This window comes from Asterias amurensis, chromosome 10 (assembly GCF_032118995.1).
Source record: "Asterias amurensis chromosome 10, ASM3211899v1".
In the NCBI taxonomy this organism is placed as follows: Eukaryota; Metazoa; Echinodermata; class Asteroidea; order Forcipulatida; family Asteriidae; genus Asterias; species Asterias amurensis.
In genome coordinates, this window is record NC_092657.1 from 15,130,729 (window position 1) to 15,145,641 (window position 14,913).

The 14,913-nt window shown below is 38.0% G+C and overlaps 1 protein-coding gene across 4 annotated transcripts in view; it reads left to right on the forward strand.

Annotated features, from left to right (window-relative positions):
* Positions 1-14,913, forward strand: part of LOC139943505 (APOBEC1 complementation factor-like) — a 46,230-nt gene that overhangs the window by 20,837 nt on the left and 10,480 nt on the right. Inside the window, exons 5-8 of one of the 4 annotated variants that reach the window (XM_071940329.1) lie at positions 1,943-2,026; positions 5,168-5,266; positions 6,144-6,273; positions 11,809-12,090. In XM_071940329.1, coding sequence (XP_071796430.1) covers positions 1,943-2,026; positions 5,168-5,266; positions 6,144-6,273; positions 11,809-12,090 — 595 coding nt within the window. Of the gene's footprint in view, positions 1-1,942; positions 2,027-5,167; positions 5,267-6,143; positions 6,331-11,808; positions 12,091-14,913 lie in introns of all 4 variants that reach the window. The other 3 variants (XM_071940331.1, XM_071940333.1, XM_071940332.1) reach the window with 3 other exon arrangements.

Consider the following 14,913-nt stretch of genomic DNA (forward strand, 5'->3'; position numbering starts at 1 on the left):
GTAAAAGGAAAACCACGCAATTTCGAGGCAAACTTGTGTGGATCATTGTATTCTACTTTTAAAACATCTTTCCAACCATATGTGCATTTTATAAAAAAGGGTTACAAACGCTTTTTATAGACCAACTCGTCTGAGCAAAGGCAACGTGTTCCTTTAAGTTAACACATTTGCGACTGGTTTCCTTAATTATGACACTGGGCCCTGTGGAAGGTAACCTGTTTTTGCTAAGCAAGACTTTCCTGTGCTTAGCAGGTTTCTGTACTCAGGCTTTATGAAATTGGGCCCAGGTCTTGACCTTGATACTCATTCAAATGTTTCCCATCGACTTGAAGATTTCCCCAAAGAAGTACTCTTTGCAAAATGAAAATGGCCTCACTCTCTTAAAAACGGAACTCCAAGCCTGATTTAACCGGAGTTGTTGCCGTAAATCTAGAGTGACAAAGTTTCATCAAAGAGAATTTGAAAAATTAATCCTGACTAAAAATAACAAAGCAATCAGTCAGAGTCAAAGAATGTGAGCATGTTGAATGGCATGCCTTCATGGCTGGTAACCTGAGCTACATGTAGATTTCTTTTAAAATAACATCAACAATTTTAAACATTTCTGTTTTATAACTTTGAGCATGATTACTAACTAATCTCTAACAGCTTGTTTATTTTTTTTTTGCATTTTCTCCTTTCCTCTCGTTTATACCCATCCAAACTTCTCCCCAACACATCATGAACATCCTCCAACTTGCACCTCAAATGACAATCCTTTTTCATAAAAAAAACCTCTTTACATTTGCATGACCTGCACAATTTCCCCATCTTCACATCCATTCCCTTTCCCAACATTTTCCAAACACTTTTTCCAAAATGGTATTTTCCCCTACAACCATGACTGTATGCACATTTTTTCTACACTTCTTGTACCTACCCAAAACACCTATAATTTTTGTCTCTAAAATAAACATTTCCGACAACATTTCTATTTTTCATGATGTTGTGAATTTATTGCACATCCATGTGTTTTTCGAATAAACAAAATCATCAACAAAAATAAATTGTCTCAATTCTGTCACACTTTGATAAACTCAAATCTTTTAACAACTTTTTCCAAATTAATATCTCTTATCATACTGTTATCATTCCCCAAATCTACTCCTATCATTATACTAATTTTGTTGTTACTTAAAATTGTCATGTTTGTGCAACATAAAAATGTTTACTTTTCATCACCAACCCTGCTCCTGTTTCTTCTCCCTTTACGTCTATCCATTGCCTTCTATTTATCTTCCTCTATGACCAATCAACCAATGCACCTCATCTTGCTGGCCCATCCCACATCTCTTCCCCCTCTATCAAATTTCCTTATCAATTTCTGTGATCAACCAACCAACCCCCTTCTCCAATCTTGCTGGCCCCTCCCCATTCTTTTCCCACCTACTCCTCAATCCAATGCCACCATCTCTTCTTCTGTGATCAACGACTGCACCCTATCTCGCTGGACCATCCCCACCCCATTCCTTTTCCTCCTATCCAATTCCCTTATCAACCTCTTCTGTGATCAACCAACCAACCACACCCTCTCCAATCTTGCTGGCCCATCCCCATCTTTTCACCCCTCCTCAATCCATTGGCGCCCTCTCGTCTTCTTCTGTGATCAACAACTGCACCCTATCTCGCTGGACCATCATCCCCACCCCATTCCTTTTCCTCCTATCCAATTCCTTATCAACCTCTTCTGTGATCAACCAACCAACCACACCCTCTCCAATCTTGCTGGCCCATCCCCCATCTTTTCACCCCTCCTTCTCCTCAATCCATTGGTACCCTCTTCATCTTCGTCTGTGATCAACGACTGCACCCCATCTTGCACCCCATCCCTTCTCCCCCATGATTCACATAACATCTTCACCGATGTCCCGCTCCCTATACCTGATCACCATTGTACTAATAGTCAAGGCTATATGATATAATCCCTGGAATGGAACTGACGCCAACCAACCCGGTAACCCTCAAGCCTCAGAAGAGTTTTGTCCAGGTATTTCATCCATTTTTTTGATCCTTCAAGAGTAGACAACATTCATCACAAGAATTTCTTTTTATTTCTTAACATTTAGTCATAAGAGCTACATGTACTTAGTGTATTTATCAATCTGGTATTCAAAAGATTTCATTTTTTTTTTCTTCAAACTTGGGTCAAAGGAAATTAACTGAAAATAGAAATTTGGTTTTCATTTCAAATAATAGAAGAACAGTCTATTTTAAAGTTCATTTTCAACAGTCGATCATTGGTGTGTTTTTGCGGTCGTAACATAACTGTTTCAGTCAATGGCTGGTGGTTAACCCACGGCAAGTTCAACACAAACAGCTGTATTGGTTACGACCGCGAAAACGCACCCCTTGTTGTAATAGCTGACTTCAGTGCTCAATGGAGAGATGTCGCAGATTTGCTCTTCTGTTCCAACTAAGAAAGGTGCCTGCTGAAGCCAGGAAAAGCCATTAAAAACACTTTCTGAGCTGGGAGAGCATTGTTTAAAATACCTCCATCGTAACTTTGTTCTTCAGTATACTGTATAGTCTAGAAATCAAAATTTGGGTGAAAAGGTTGGTCAAAACAATTTAAAAAAAAGCAAATTGAATTGTTTGATCCGTCATTCTAATGGCCTGTTTACATTTTGTAATCAGTTATTTTTTTATCTTTACATACGTAAGAACCATGAAACTGGTTTAAGGATAGTTTTTTTTTCTAGTTTTAGTGATTATGTTTGAATAATTTTTTCTTTTGGTATACATAAATATTTAAGTAGCAAGGTTTAGTGTACATGTAGGCATAGTTGAGCGAGAAACATGCTGACAAAAGATATTGATTTGTGGAGTGAAGGTTTCTACATTATGTCGCTGGTTAAGGATGTTCAACTAAATCCCGTATATAAGATGCACTTTTTGTAAAGTAGCCAACCAGGTGCAACTAGGAAATTGTAATTGATGCTAATTATATTCTTTATATTACAATCCTAAGAAGTTTTAGTAGCACACGCTTTGTGTTGTCACAACCATTTTAATGCTCAAGCAAAGTTACGTTCACACAGTCATCAAATAAATAAACACATTTTGGATTGATTTTGTAGCATGCATTTAAAGTCACCTGGAAATAGAATTTTGTTTCTTTCAAACATAAGAGTATATGCTTACGAACAATAAAACCTTTTTTTTAGTAATTGTTTGTCACGATTTATATGTTACAGAAATATATAAATTTGTTTGGGGGGCTGACTCCGCCTACCCCTTTTGTGACGTCAATCGAGGCAGACTTTGCCTGCAATGCGTATAGTAAACACACGCGCAAAGTACATGTACGTCCAAGTCGTGAGTTGGTACATTTCAAAAAGTGTTTTTCTGCGTACAATACACCCGGTCGGCATTGCCGGGAAAAAAACAAAAACATTTTTTTTTTAAACGTACAAACTCATGATTTGGTCCGTACATGTACTTTGCAATTGTGTTTACTCTACGCATTACAGGCAAAGTCTGCCTCGATTGACGTCACGAACAGCGCCCTCTGGGGTCGGGGTCTACTCTTAAATTTGTAAATAACATAAGAACTGATTTTTTAAAACTTAAGTTAACTGTTTATTCACATTCCACTCATCAAAACACATTATTAGTGACAAAAGCTTTATTTTGAAAAAATACCACTTCCAGGTGACTTTAAGGACTTGACAGGGAAATATAGCATGGCATGTTTCTTTCGCTAAATAATATGCATGATTACCATTAGCATGGGACATTCCACAAAAGCATGCCAATGTATTTCTGTTTTGTTGCACGTGTTAAGCATTAGGCGGAGTATGGGTAATTACTCCAACAATTAACGACCTTAAAAATTGAAGTGATTTTTGACGATTACCAACCCTCCTTTTAAAGGTATGGTCAGAGATTTGGTTTTAACGTAAAGATTTACAAGCAAAGTTATCAAGAAAGATACATTCATAAATACCTCAGACAGTTTCGCTATTCCTATTGGTGGAGAGCATGACACATGGGGGTGTTTAAATGGTTGATAATGACCAGCTGGAGCTCTGTTTATAATCGGTTGTTTTTCGGATACTACACACTAATCTTGGTGCAAGTTTCTTGTTACGGGCGATGCGGGTGCTGTCGGTGAGTTGGGCGCGCTGCGTGTGAAAGGAAACAAGAGCGTCTTGCACCAAGACTATACGCGCACGAACGAGTCTAGAAACTGTCGGAAATAGGCGTCTCAGTCATAACAATGCAACACACAGACGTACAGAGCTCAAGCCCAACCGAAACGGATAAGTTTTACACAAATTCTTACTTAATCACGCCTTTTAACCAAAAAGGCATTTATGAATGTGAATAAAAGAGTAGTGACTCGTTCTTAAAGGGTCTATGTAACTTTTGTAGGACAGAAAACACAATGTCCACAGATTTACACTAAACTTACACAGTTTGAAGATAATGATAGTAGAAAGCTTCCCTGAAAATATTACGTGCGGAGGTGTAGTTTTGGGGAAATGAGTACAACAATATCATGAAAATAATTTTCATCTCATGAGACGAAAATTATTTTAATCATTTACAAATATATTTTCATGATGTTGTTTTACTCATTTCTCAAAAACTACAGCACCTCCGCACGTAATATTTGAAGGGAAGCTTTCCACTATCATTATCTTCAAACCCTGAAAGTTTAATGTAAATCTATGGACATTTTAAAAAAGTACCCAAATCCTTTAAACGGCCGTTTAAAATCTTGCAGGGTCGCTGCCGTGTGATAAAGGCCTTCGCCTAAGGCTCGGGCATTTATCACACAGCAACGACCCTGGGGGTTTTAAACGGCCGTTTAAGAACTCGTCGCTACCCTTTTATTCCCTTAATAAAAGTCACCTGAGAAAGTGACAGTTGAATACTGTTTTCTATAGAAGTATGCATTGTTTTCAGCTGAGACTTTCTCGTGTGACTTGTATCGTTCTTGTATCGTTCTTGTATTGTATCGTTCTTGAAAACTTTGCCAATCCATCATTTTAAAGTTGCGAAAAACCAATCTGTGATCCTACCTTTATATATCTGGTATCAATGGTCAATGTAATGATTTATCGTGGAATTTGCGAAAGCATTTCTTCCATTACCAAAAATTGTTGCCTTTTTGTTCCATCAGATTCTTGAAGAGGAATGCACCAAGCACAACTGGGGCATGCCAACCTACACACTGCTGTCAAGCAGAGGACCCAACAATGATCAGCTCTTTGTCTACAAGGTACAGTAAAAATCAAACAGACAGCTAACAGGCCTGTATGCTTCGTTTTTGAAAGGGCAAGGGCACCAAGGCATTTTCTTTTTGGTAAAGGGCACCCTATGATGAAATTGCAAATTTGTACTGGAGCATTTCGAGGGCACCAAGGCAATGACCAGTGGACACGGAGGCAATCGCCTTCGTTGCCTCCGTGAAGTATCAGGCCTGAGCTAAGACAGACAAACAAACAACCAAACAACACCCCATAACAAACAAAAACAAACAGACAAAATACCCAACACCCTTAAAAAACTAACAGACAAACATTAGTATACAAACCACCAAAAAGAAAAAAAAAATCCCTCAAAAATATTGTGCTCTCAATTGTTTAAGTACTGTTCTTCCTTTTATCCTCAGTTTACAAATCAAAGTATACTAATTACTTATTGATCAATAAAATTAGATAAATATTGGTGTTGTTGTGCAAATAAAGACATTGAAAGTTGATCTGCCTTTTGAAGTTTTGGTCGGTTAAAACCATTTATGGTCCTGTAAAGATTTGTCCAAAAACCATAATAAAATGCTCCAGATTGCACAGTATAACTTTTAAAACCAAATAGACAACTTACAAAAAACATTATAAAGACCTTGTTACAATTCAGCGTGCTCAGCCAAACATACAAAAGTTTGGCTCCAGATTGCCCACATTTTGTAAAAATTAAGGGAAACCCCTGACTCTTAAAAGTGTCTAAATGGAAACTCTGTTCAGATGTGAAAATTGGCTCACTTGTGACATATCAGGAGATGTTGTCATTGATTACGAGACTACAAACAACAAGAACAATGCATTCAGGGTTCTCCCCAATATTTTGTATTCAATCTATGTTCTTCCACCATACAGGTCCAAATACCAGCCCTGAGCCAGAGCTATCCTGGCGGGATGCAACCCTCCAAGCTTTGTACCAGCGTGGAGGACGCCAAATCCCTGGCATCCGAGCACGTCCTGACCACTATGGGGCTCCCGTTAGATGGTAAGCGGTAATTCTAAAGAGACACGAAGCTGCGGCATTTCTTCTGCCACGCGACAGGTACTAACACAAACCCCCTACCGGAAACCAAACTCCTGGTGTCAAATCATCATGGGCGTAGAAGGGTAGTCTTGCCATTTTTGTTTTTCGCAGGGATAGTGTTTAGTCTTCTTCTTAGTGTTTTTTTTTTGTTTTTTGCTGAAAGCACGTTGCGGTTCATGGTATGAATGGTGGAGGTTTTTGCAGCTGCACTCAAATCAAGGTTCAAAGGCTTGCTCAATAGACCGATCCATTAAGCTCCGCCCCATTGCGTGTTGACCAATCACAACGCAACGAACGTCCGACAAATAAGGTCCAACATGCGCGCGCGTATCTTGGCGCGTGCGGCAGAGTTGTGCAGAAAGGAGAACCCCACGTGTTCTTGCTCACATGTACGTTAGAGGCGGAGCCTACTGGATCGGTCTAGTACTCAACTCGGAATGTGAATGCTACAAATGCTAAGGCCGCATCCTCATGAATGAACAGGGAAAAAAAATTTGCCTTGAGCTCAACTTGCCAGGTTTGTGGTTTACCAAGATAATTTCCTGATTTAAAGGCCTCACACAAGATTGGTGAAGATTAACAAATAGTTTCAGTTCGAAAGCTTACTGAAATGAACCTCATCACACAAGAACTATTTTTCTCTCTCAGAAATATTTCCTTCAGAAATCTAGATATGTTATTCGATTCGAGAAAAGTATTTAAAAAGCAGAGTAAAAAAAAAAAGAAAGCAGGTGGTTTCGGTGTTAAAAACCAAAATTATAGACAAATTGATGTGTGTACAAGCTGTAAATTGTTCATGGCTTTTCACTATTTTTTCGCCTGACTCGCTAAGAATCAGCCCCAATTTCACAGGTTCATTATTTCATGTGGGCTTTCTGATCACAAAACCTTAACATTATCTGCTGACTTTTAAACAAAATTTTGAGGGTTTCTCATTTTTTTTTTCCTGACTCGTACAGCGCATCCAAATTTCCACATGTTCGTTATAAAGTTTAGGCCTGGAATTTCGCAGAGGAGAAGGAAGGAGGTCATGGCCTTTGTTGCCCTGGTCTAGGCCTCGATGCCCCTTCAAATGTTTCATATAGACTTCAAATGGAAGTGGCCCTTTCAAAATGAAATAGGGCCTTGCCCTCTCAAAGATGGAGGTAGAAATCACACAAAACATTACCATTATCTGTCACTAGTTTGTCAACTCTACCAATCCTGTTTTATTACCTTTAAGTTAGGACTATTTGAAAAAAAAAAAACATATCTTGCTTTTATTTTATTCTCAAAAGAGGTAGAAAGATACCTGACCTTCTGCACAAAACTCTTATCTTCTGTTTATTGCAATTTAGAGTGATCGTCTAAAATAACAAATGGGTATTTATTTAAGGTCTGGGGGGCGGGGTTTTATCAGACAATCGGAAAAATACCCTATCTAAGTTATTTGTCTGGGTTGTAAAATGATACTCTTGACTTATGTAAATGGTTTCAAAAACAAGCTAAGTTTTCATTGTCGTAACTTATTTAGCAATCACATTCCTGTTGAAGTTAGAGCTTAGCTTTTGATGACCTTGTCCCACAATCACTTACACGCTAAAGCTGCTGAGTGTAGACTTATTTTTATCTCTTTTAGTTTTAGTGATTGGTTTAAAAAAATAAAGAAAATTGTTTTAAAAGTTTGCCACTTGCTAGCAGCACACTTGTCACCAAGCACTTAGAGTTTTTTGCCTATTTTTTAATTTTTTTAAATTTTCTGCTCGCAGAGAGTGAAGGTAGACTGGCCTCATTTTCATTTTATAAAAACCTATCCACCTCACGTCGGACAACCTTTTTAATATCCTGCAAAACCCGCCAGATGTTTTTTAACGCTTGAAACTGCTTTGGATTTCCTCAAATTTGTTCGTGACAAACGGGCGGCTGACATTTTTATCAACCTAGGCTTTCCAGTGTGCAGCGTGAACAGGCACGCACCCACATAACACTGCTTTGTTTCAACTGTATCAAGAGCGACAACAGGTTCTGGGAAACATGCCTTGTAAACTCCCTTTCCGAGGGTTATTGTGGAACCGCCGATTCCAACCCAATTTTTGCCGATTCTAGTAGTATTTTTGTACAAAAGCGGCAACCAAGAAAAGACAGACTGCCACCATTATTTGTCATTATATTCGGCTCAATGAGAGGAAAGTCTCTGCTTTTTGAAATCCCATTATACCAGTGCAATTATATTTGCAGTGGCTCACGGCCGAGGTAGCTGTGAATCCAGTGAGTTGAGTTCTACTCAAATTTTTTTCACATGATAAACAAAATCAAATCCAGGAGCTAAATATGAGAACACTAGTTTCAAGTTAAGGTTTCAATAAGCCATTTGAGTGTTACATTTGAATAATTGTCTGGTGCAATGACGTGTTTGATTGCAAGTTACCACTAAAATTTGAGTACCTTAAGACCATGCTCAGACTATCAAAACCGTTGCTATGTCACATGATTAGGGGCAAGCTTTTGCGTAGTTACAGAAGTGATGGTGAACACCCATACACAATTCTGAATGGATTTGTATGGCACAATGGTACCAGGGTTTGCTCATCTGGAGGTTGTTATGCAAAGGCTTCCCCCGAACCATGTGACATAGCAACTGTCTCTATAGTCTGAGGAATTCAAATGTAAGCGTTACATTGTGACTAAGCAAGTCATTGTACCAGACATTATTCAAATCTAATTTGAAAATGGCTTGATATTTTCAAAGGAAAACAAATTCCAAGAAGCTGAAATAAAAGACTCTGCTATGGTACAAACGTCATGCCAATAACTGTTTTTTACATTAACTATCGTTTTGGTTGGTGTCTCTAAAAAAAAAATTAAAAAATTGTGGGTGGGCAAGGAAAAAAGTAAAATACTGAAGTGAAGTGGTTAATGATAAGAGTACAATGGATTCATCTGAGAATATTAATCTTTGGATGAAAAACAAACTACCCAAAAAATAAAAAAACTTGGAACAGCAGGACGGTACTTTTTATTAATCTTATCTCATTAGATAAAACTCTGTGCTCCAGTGCGGCGCAGTATAGACAGAAAAACACAACTTGTTTTTTTGGGTATTTCACAATCTCTTATCATGGATTAGTCATACACGTAGTGATAAAAAGCTCACAGTCCAATGATTACTGGGCTCAAATATGATGTATGCTGATTATGAGAAAACAACTTAGGGTCATAGATTGGTTTTTGTTGGTGTAATGCTGATTTATAGGCCAAATTGTCAATAAAGATACTTGGATAAGCTACGTGTGAAAAGGTTCAGCTGAATCATTTACATAGTGCCTACTTGTTGAAAAAAAAACTCCAGCAAAAAGCAGTCCCTATATTTTGATCAAGAACAGTGAACCCATCCCGACTTAAAACAGGTACTAAACTGCATCTCTGGCCGGCCGCATCATTCACTAAAGGACTTGAAGTTCTTGGCAACTTGCATTACATTTAACTTGTGGATCCCACGGGTTGTCCTAAATAGTGAAACAACTGCTACAGTTTTGCCAGCCGAGAGCACATTGCACGTTTGGGAGTTGTGCCCTAAATGGCACAATTAATTGGGTATGTGAAATGGGATTTTGGTTGGTGAGCCTTTTTCTAGTATCAGAAAAATTGATGTGCATGAAGTTGATGAAGGGCAGTTGACACCATTGGTAATAACACAAATTAATATTAGCATAAAACCTTACTTGGTAACTAGTAAGGGGAGAGGTTGGTAGTATAAAAACATTGTGAGAATTGGCTCCCTCTGAAGTAATGTAGTTTTTGAGAAAAGAATAATTTGATTTTGAGACCTCAAAATTAGATTTTGGGGTCTCTAAATTAAGCATCTGAAAGCACACAACTTTGTGTGAAGGGTGTTTTTTCTTTCATAGTTATCTCACAACTTCGGAGACCAATTGGTCTCAAATTTTCACAGGTTTTGTTATTTTATGCATAGTATGTTGAGATACGTCAAGGAAGTGAGGAGATCTGGTCTTTGACAATAACCAAAAGTGTCGAGTGACAGACAACAACACCCTTGTCACACAAAGTTGTGTGCGTTTAGATGGTTGATTTCGAGATCTCAAGTTCTAAACCTGAGGTCTCAAAATCAAATTCGTGGAAAATTACTTCTTTCTCGAAAACTATGGTACTTCAGAGGGACCCGTTGCTCACAATGTTTTATACCATCAACCTCTCCCCATTACTCGTCACCAAGAAAGGTTTTATGCTAATAATTATTTTGAGTAATTACCAATAGTGTCCACTGCCTTTAAAGCAGCCCTCTGAAATTGGGCTGGACATAATATTCTTTTGGCTCAGGTAACCTGAGCCAATGTGATAAATAAAAAAATAAAAAATGTCTTCACAACTCGGTTTTGGTTTGATCGGAAACAGTTAAATCACTGAAACTTGATGTTTCTGGTTGGGGTCGCCAACATTTTTTCATAAGCAAGATAGAAATGCTATAATTTCAATGTATCTCTTAAGATCTCGATACTAGACTTTTTGTTTGCAGTGACTCTCACCCTTGTTTTATCTGATATACATGTACCATGTAGTGTAATAGAATCATGCTCTCATTTTCATGCGCCCCTCCTTCCCTCCTCACTTCATGTAGAAATGTGTCAAGAATTCCTTCCTCCCTTCATGCATAGAGAAAGGGTCCCAAAAGAAACGATTCAATGTCGAGTTTAGTTTTGTAAGGCACTCATTTTCCAGTAGATAAAGTCCTCAAGAAAGCCGGGGAAACTTACAAACTCTCTATCTTCTTGTTACGTGTAAAATGTCATTTTGTGAGAAAATAGAATTAGCTGTTGCAAACAACTTACCAACCAAATGGTCCGAGAGTATAGATGCAAAATATAGTTAATGGCCTGACGTTTCGACCCTAGCAGAGTCTTTCTCGAAGGCTTCACGTCATTTTGTCTTGAGACTCTTTCATAGCAAAAATTGAAAAGAATACAAAAACAAATGGGTCTATACAATGGGCCAGTCAAAAAGTCAAATTCAATACTGTTTTGATAAAGTATAATCAGCATTCAGGAATAAACAAAGTTTCTCATACAAAATCGTTTTGAAATCTGACATTCATCGAACATTTTGGAGGGTATTAAACATACTTACACCATTAAAAGATTTGGGTACTTTTTTAAACACAAAACATAATGTCCACAGAATGACATTAACTTACTCAGTTTGAAGATAATGATAGTAGAAAGCTTCCCTTAAAATTCTACTTGATTAGGTGCTGTAGTATCTGTGGACATTATGTAAAAAGTACCCAGACCCTTGAAACATGAGATACTTTTGTTTAAAGACTTCTTTGTCATGCTCCTTTTCATTTGGAACATGAGTGAATCACAAAACTGTATTTGACATCGAAGCCCCTTTTTAACCTCTCTATGCTCCACGCAGTCACAAAGCAGCCAGTTTGATTCCTGCATGGCTTTTTGTTTTTGTTTTGTTCTACCCCTCCTCCTCTTCTTGCTTTGCATCCAGGCCTGCTGGACGGCGCTGCACCCACGACCACCATTGTCACCTCATCTTCCCCCACAGGCTCCGGGGACTACATGCTGTCCCATCCCCCACCTCCACACCAACACCAACACCAACACCAGGGGGTCCCGTCCAACCCCCACGGAATCCCGCCTAACCCTCACGGGATCCCACCCAACCCCCACGGGATGAGCAATGGTGTAGCTGCCATCACATCCGCTAATTACCAGCCTACATATGTCAGTGTCCCTATCACTACAACATCACCTGTGATTTTGACGCCAGGTATGCAGTCTTTCATCATGTTAGATTCCACCTTTTAGAGGGAGGGAAATGATCATCAAATCAACGTTGATACTCTTTTTCAATTAGATAGAGTCCTCATGTGAGTGGAGAAAATGTACAAGTCTTTAACGTCATAATAAAATGGTGAAAAATGTCATTGCATTTAATACGGTGCAATTTTGTCAACGCCCAGAACATCTGATGACATTCTGAGAAAAATAGGTCTCTACAGTTTTCTCTTGGGATGTTTTGGCTCAAGGCACTGTACATTTTTGGTAATTGTCAAAGACCAGTGTTTTCACTTGGTGTATCCCATCATAAGCATAAAATAACAAGCCTGTGAACATTTTGGCTCAACTGGTCATCGAAGTTGCGAGAAACTGATGAAAGAAAAAACGCCCTTGTTGGACGAATTTGTGTGCTTTCAGATAGAAATAAAAGACTTTTCGCTAGAAGTCTTTTAATATTTTAGTGAGAATTTACCTCTTTCTCAAAAACTACACTACTTAACTATCAATATCTCTGCAATGCTCGTCACCACGTCACTTTTAAGTTCTTATTTGTTTTGAGTAATTACCAAACATGCATCTCTCTTTAAAACTTGTTTTCCGATAATATTCAATCAAAACAGCCTTGAATTTGATATTTTGATAGAAAAGCATATAATCTATCCATTAGTTGTTGAAATCCAATGGTGTCATGTTCCAAATTTCACCCTAAAACAGTCAGTAATGAACTGAAACATTCCTATACAAAAGTTTACAGGCCTTTTTTTTTTGTCAGAATGATGCCGTCAGATGTTCTGGATGTTGACAAATTTCGCACTGGGTTGGTATCAAATAAATTGGCAATTTACATCATTCTAACATGAGGTTAGAGAATTGTAACTTTTTACCCCACTTCCATAAGGACGCAATTGGAATTATGAGTGCACCATGCAAATATGAATTGATCATTTCCCTCCTCTTTAATCATGTTAATAATAATGCTTCATTAATCATACATTTCAAACTGTTAGAATCATTTGACTTTTGCCAGACATTTGGCATAAGTCAAGCCATACATTGTTGTGTCACTGCAAAAGCATTCTAAAACAACTACTTCAAAGAGGGTTGTTTCTGAAAATAACATCAACACTTCTCCCATGCTTTTTACCTAGTAAGTTTTTATGATAATAAATTTGTGGAGTCATTTCCAAAGGTATACCTTACCTGGTTCATTGGCCAAAGGTATACCTTACCTGGTTCATTGGCCAAAGGTATACCTTACCTGAATCACTGGCCAAAGGTATACCTTACCTGGTTCATTGGCCAAAGGTATACCTTACCTGGTTCACTGGCCAAAGGTATACCTTACCTGGTTCACTGGCCAAAGGTATACCTTACCTGGTTCACTGGCCAAAGGTATACCTTACCTGGTTCATTGGCCAAAGGTATACCTTACCTGAATCACTGGCCAAAGGTATACCTTACCTGAATCACTGGCCAAAGGTATACCTTACCTGAATCACTGGCCAAAGGTATACCTTACCTGAATCACTGGCCAAATGCCAGTTAAAACATAAGGACCAGTAAAAAATCACAATCCAAGTGGTTTCATTTCTGTTGAAATATGGACCAGTGAAATCTACCATAGAGCTGCCAACTCTACTTGATTCTGTAAAAAATGTTCCCTGAAAGTCAAAAATGAAAGAAAACCAATTATTCAATGTTCTGATGAACATTATTTAAAAATCTCCCTGCGTACATGTAACTCGGACATGATAACCAAGCAAGCATGGTTTTTGTGATGTTTCTTCTTTTCACTTTATTTTTTTTTTTCAAAATGTGAAATGCTTCAAGGTTTGCTACATTTACTGCTAGTCAATTGCATCATAATTGTACTCTCCATTGGGCAATTCACAATTCACAATGACATGTGCTTTTCATTTGTAGACATTTTTTTCAGCAATTACGTTTATAAAGGCAGCGTAGTAGATTGATTTTTGTCAAAGTAATGTTGATTTAAAGTCACCTGGAAATATAATTGTTTTTCTTTCAAACATAAGAGTATATGCTTACGAACAATAAAACAATTTTTTTTAGTAATTGTTTGTCACGATTTATATGTTTAAAAAATATTTAAAGTTGTTTGGGGGGCTAACTCCGCCTACCTTGTTTGTGACGTCAATCGAGGCAGACTTTGCCTGCAATGCGTATAGTAAACACACGTGCAAAGTACATGTACGTTCAAGTCATGAGTTGGTACATTTCAAAAAGTGTTTTTCTGCATTCAGCAGCAATACACCTGGTCAGCATTGCCGGACAAAAACAAAAATGTTTTTTTTGAAACGTACAAACTCACGACTTGGTCCGTACATGTACTTTGCAATTGTGTTTACTATACGCATTACAGGCAAAGTCTGCCTCGATTGAGGTCACGAACAGCGCCCTCTCGGGTCGGGGTCTACTCTTAAATTTGTAAATAACATAAGAACTGATTTTTTAAAACCTCAAGTTAACTGTATATTCACATTCAACTCATCAAAACACATATATTAGTGACAAAAGCTTTATTTTGAAAAAATACCACTTCCAGGTGACTTTAAAGACACAAAAACAGATCATAAAATTCACTTGTGAAATTTCACCTACATAGTCAGTACACATGTCACAGGCATGCAACCTTTCAGTTGATTAGCTGATTTCCTCTTTTATTTTTTTTTAAACGGTGCCGTAGAAAACTAAAAAACACTGTACAAAAGTTCAGTGTGATCGTCTATTTCCTGTTTTTGTTGCAATTAGAAAGCTGCATGTCTCAGTACAGTGTCTAGTTGCTGATGAG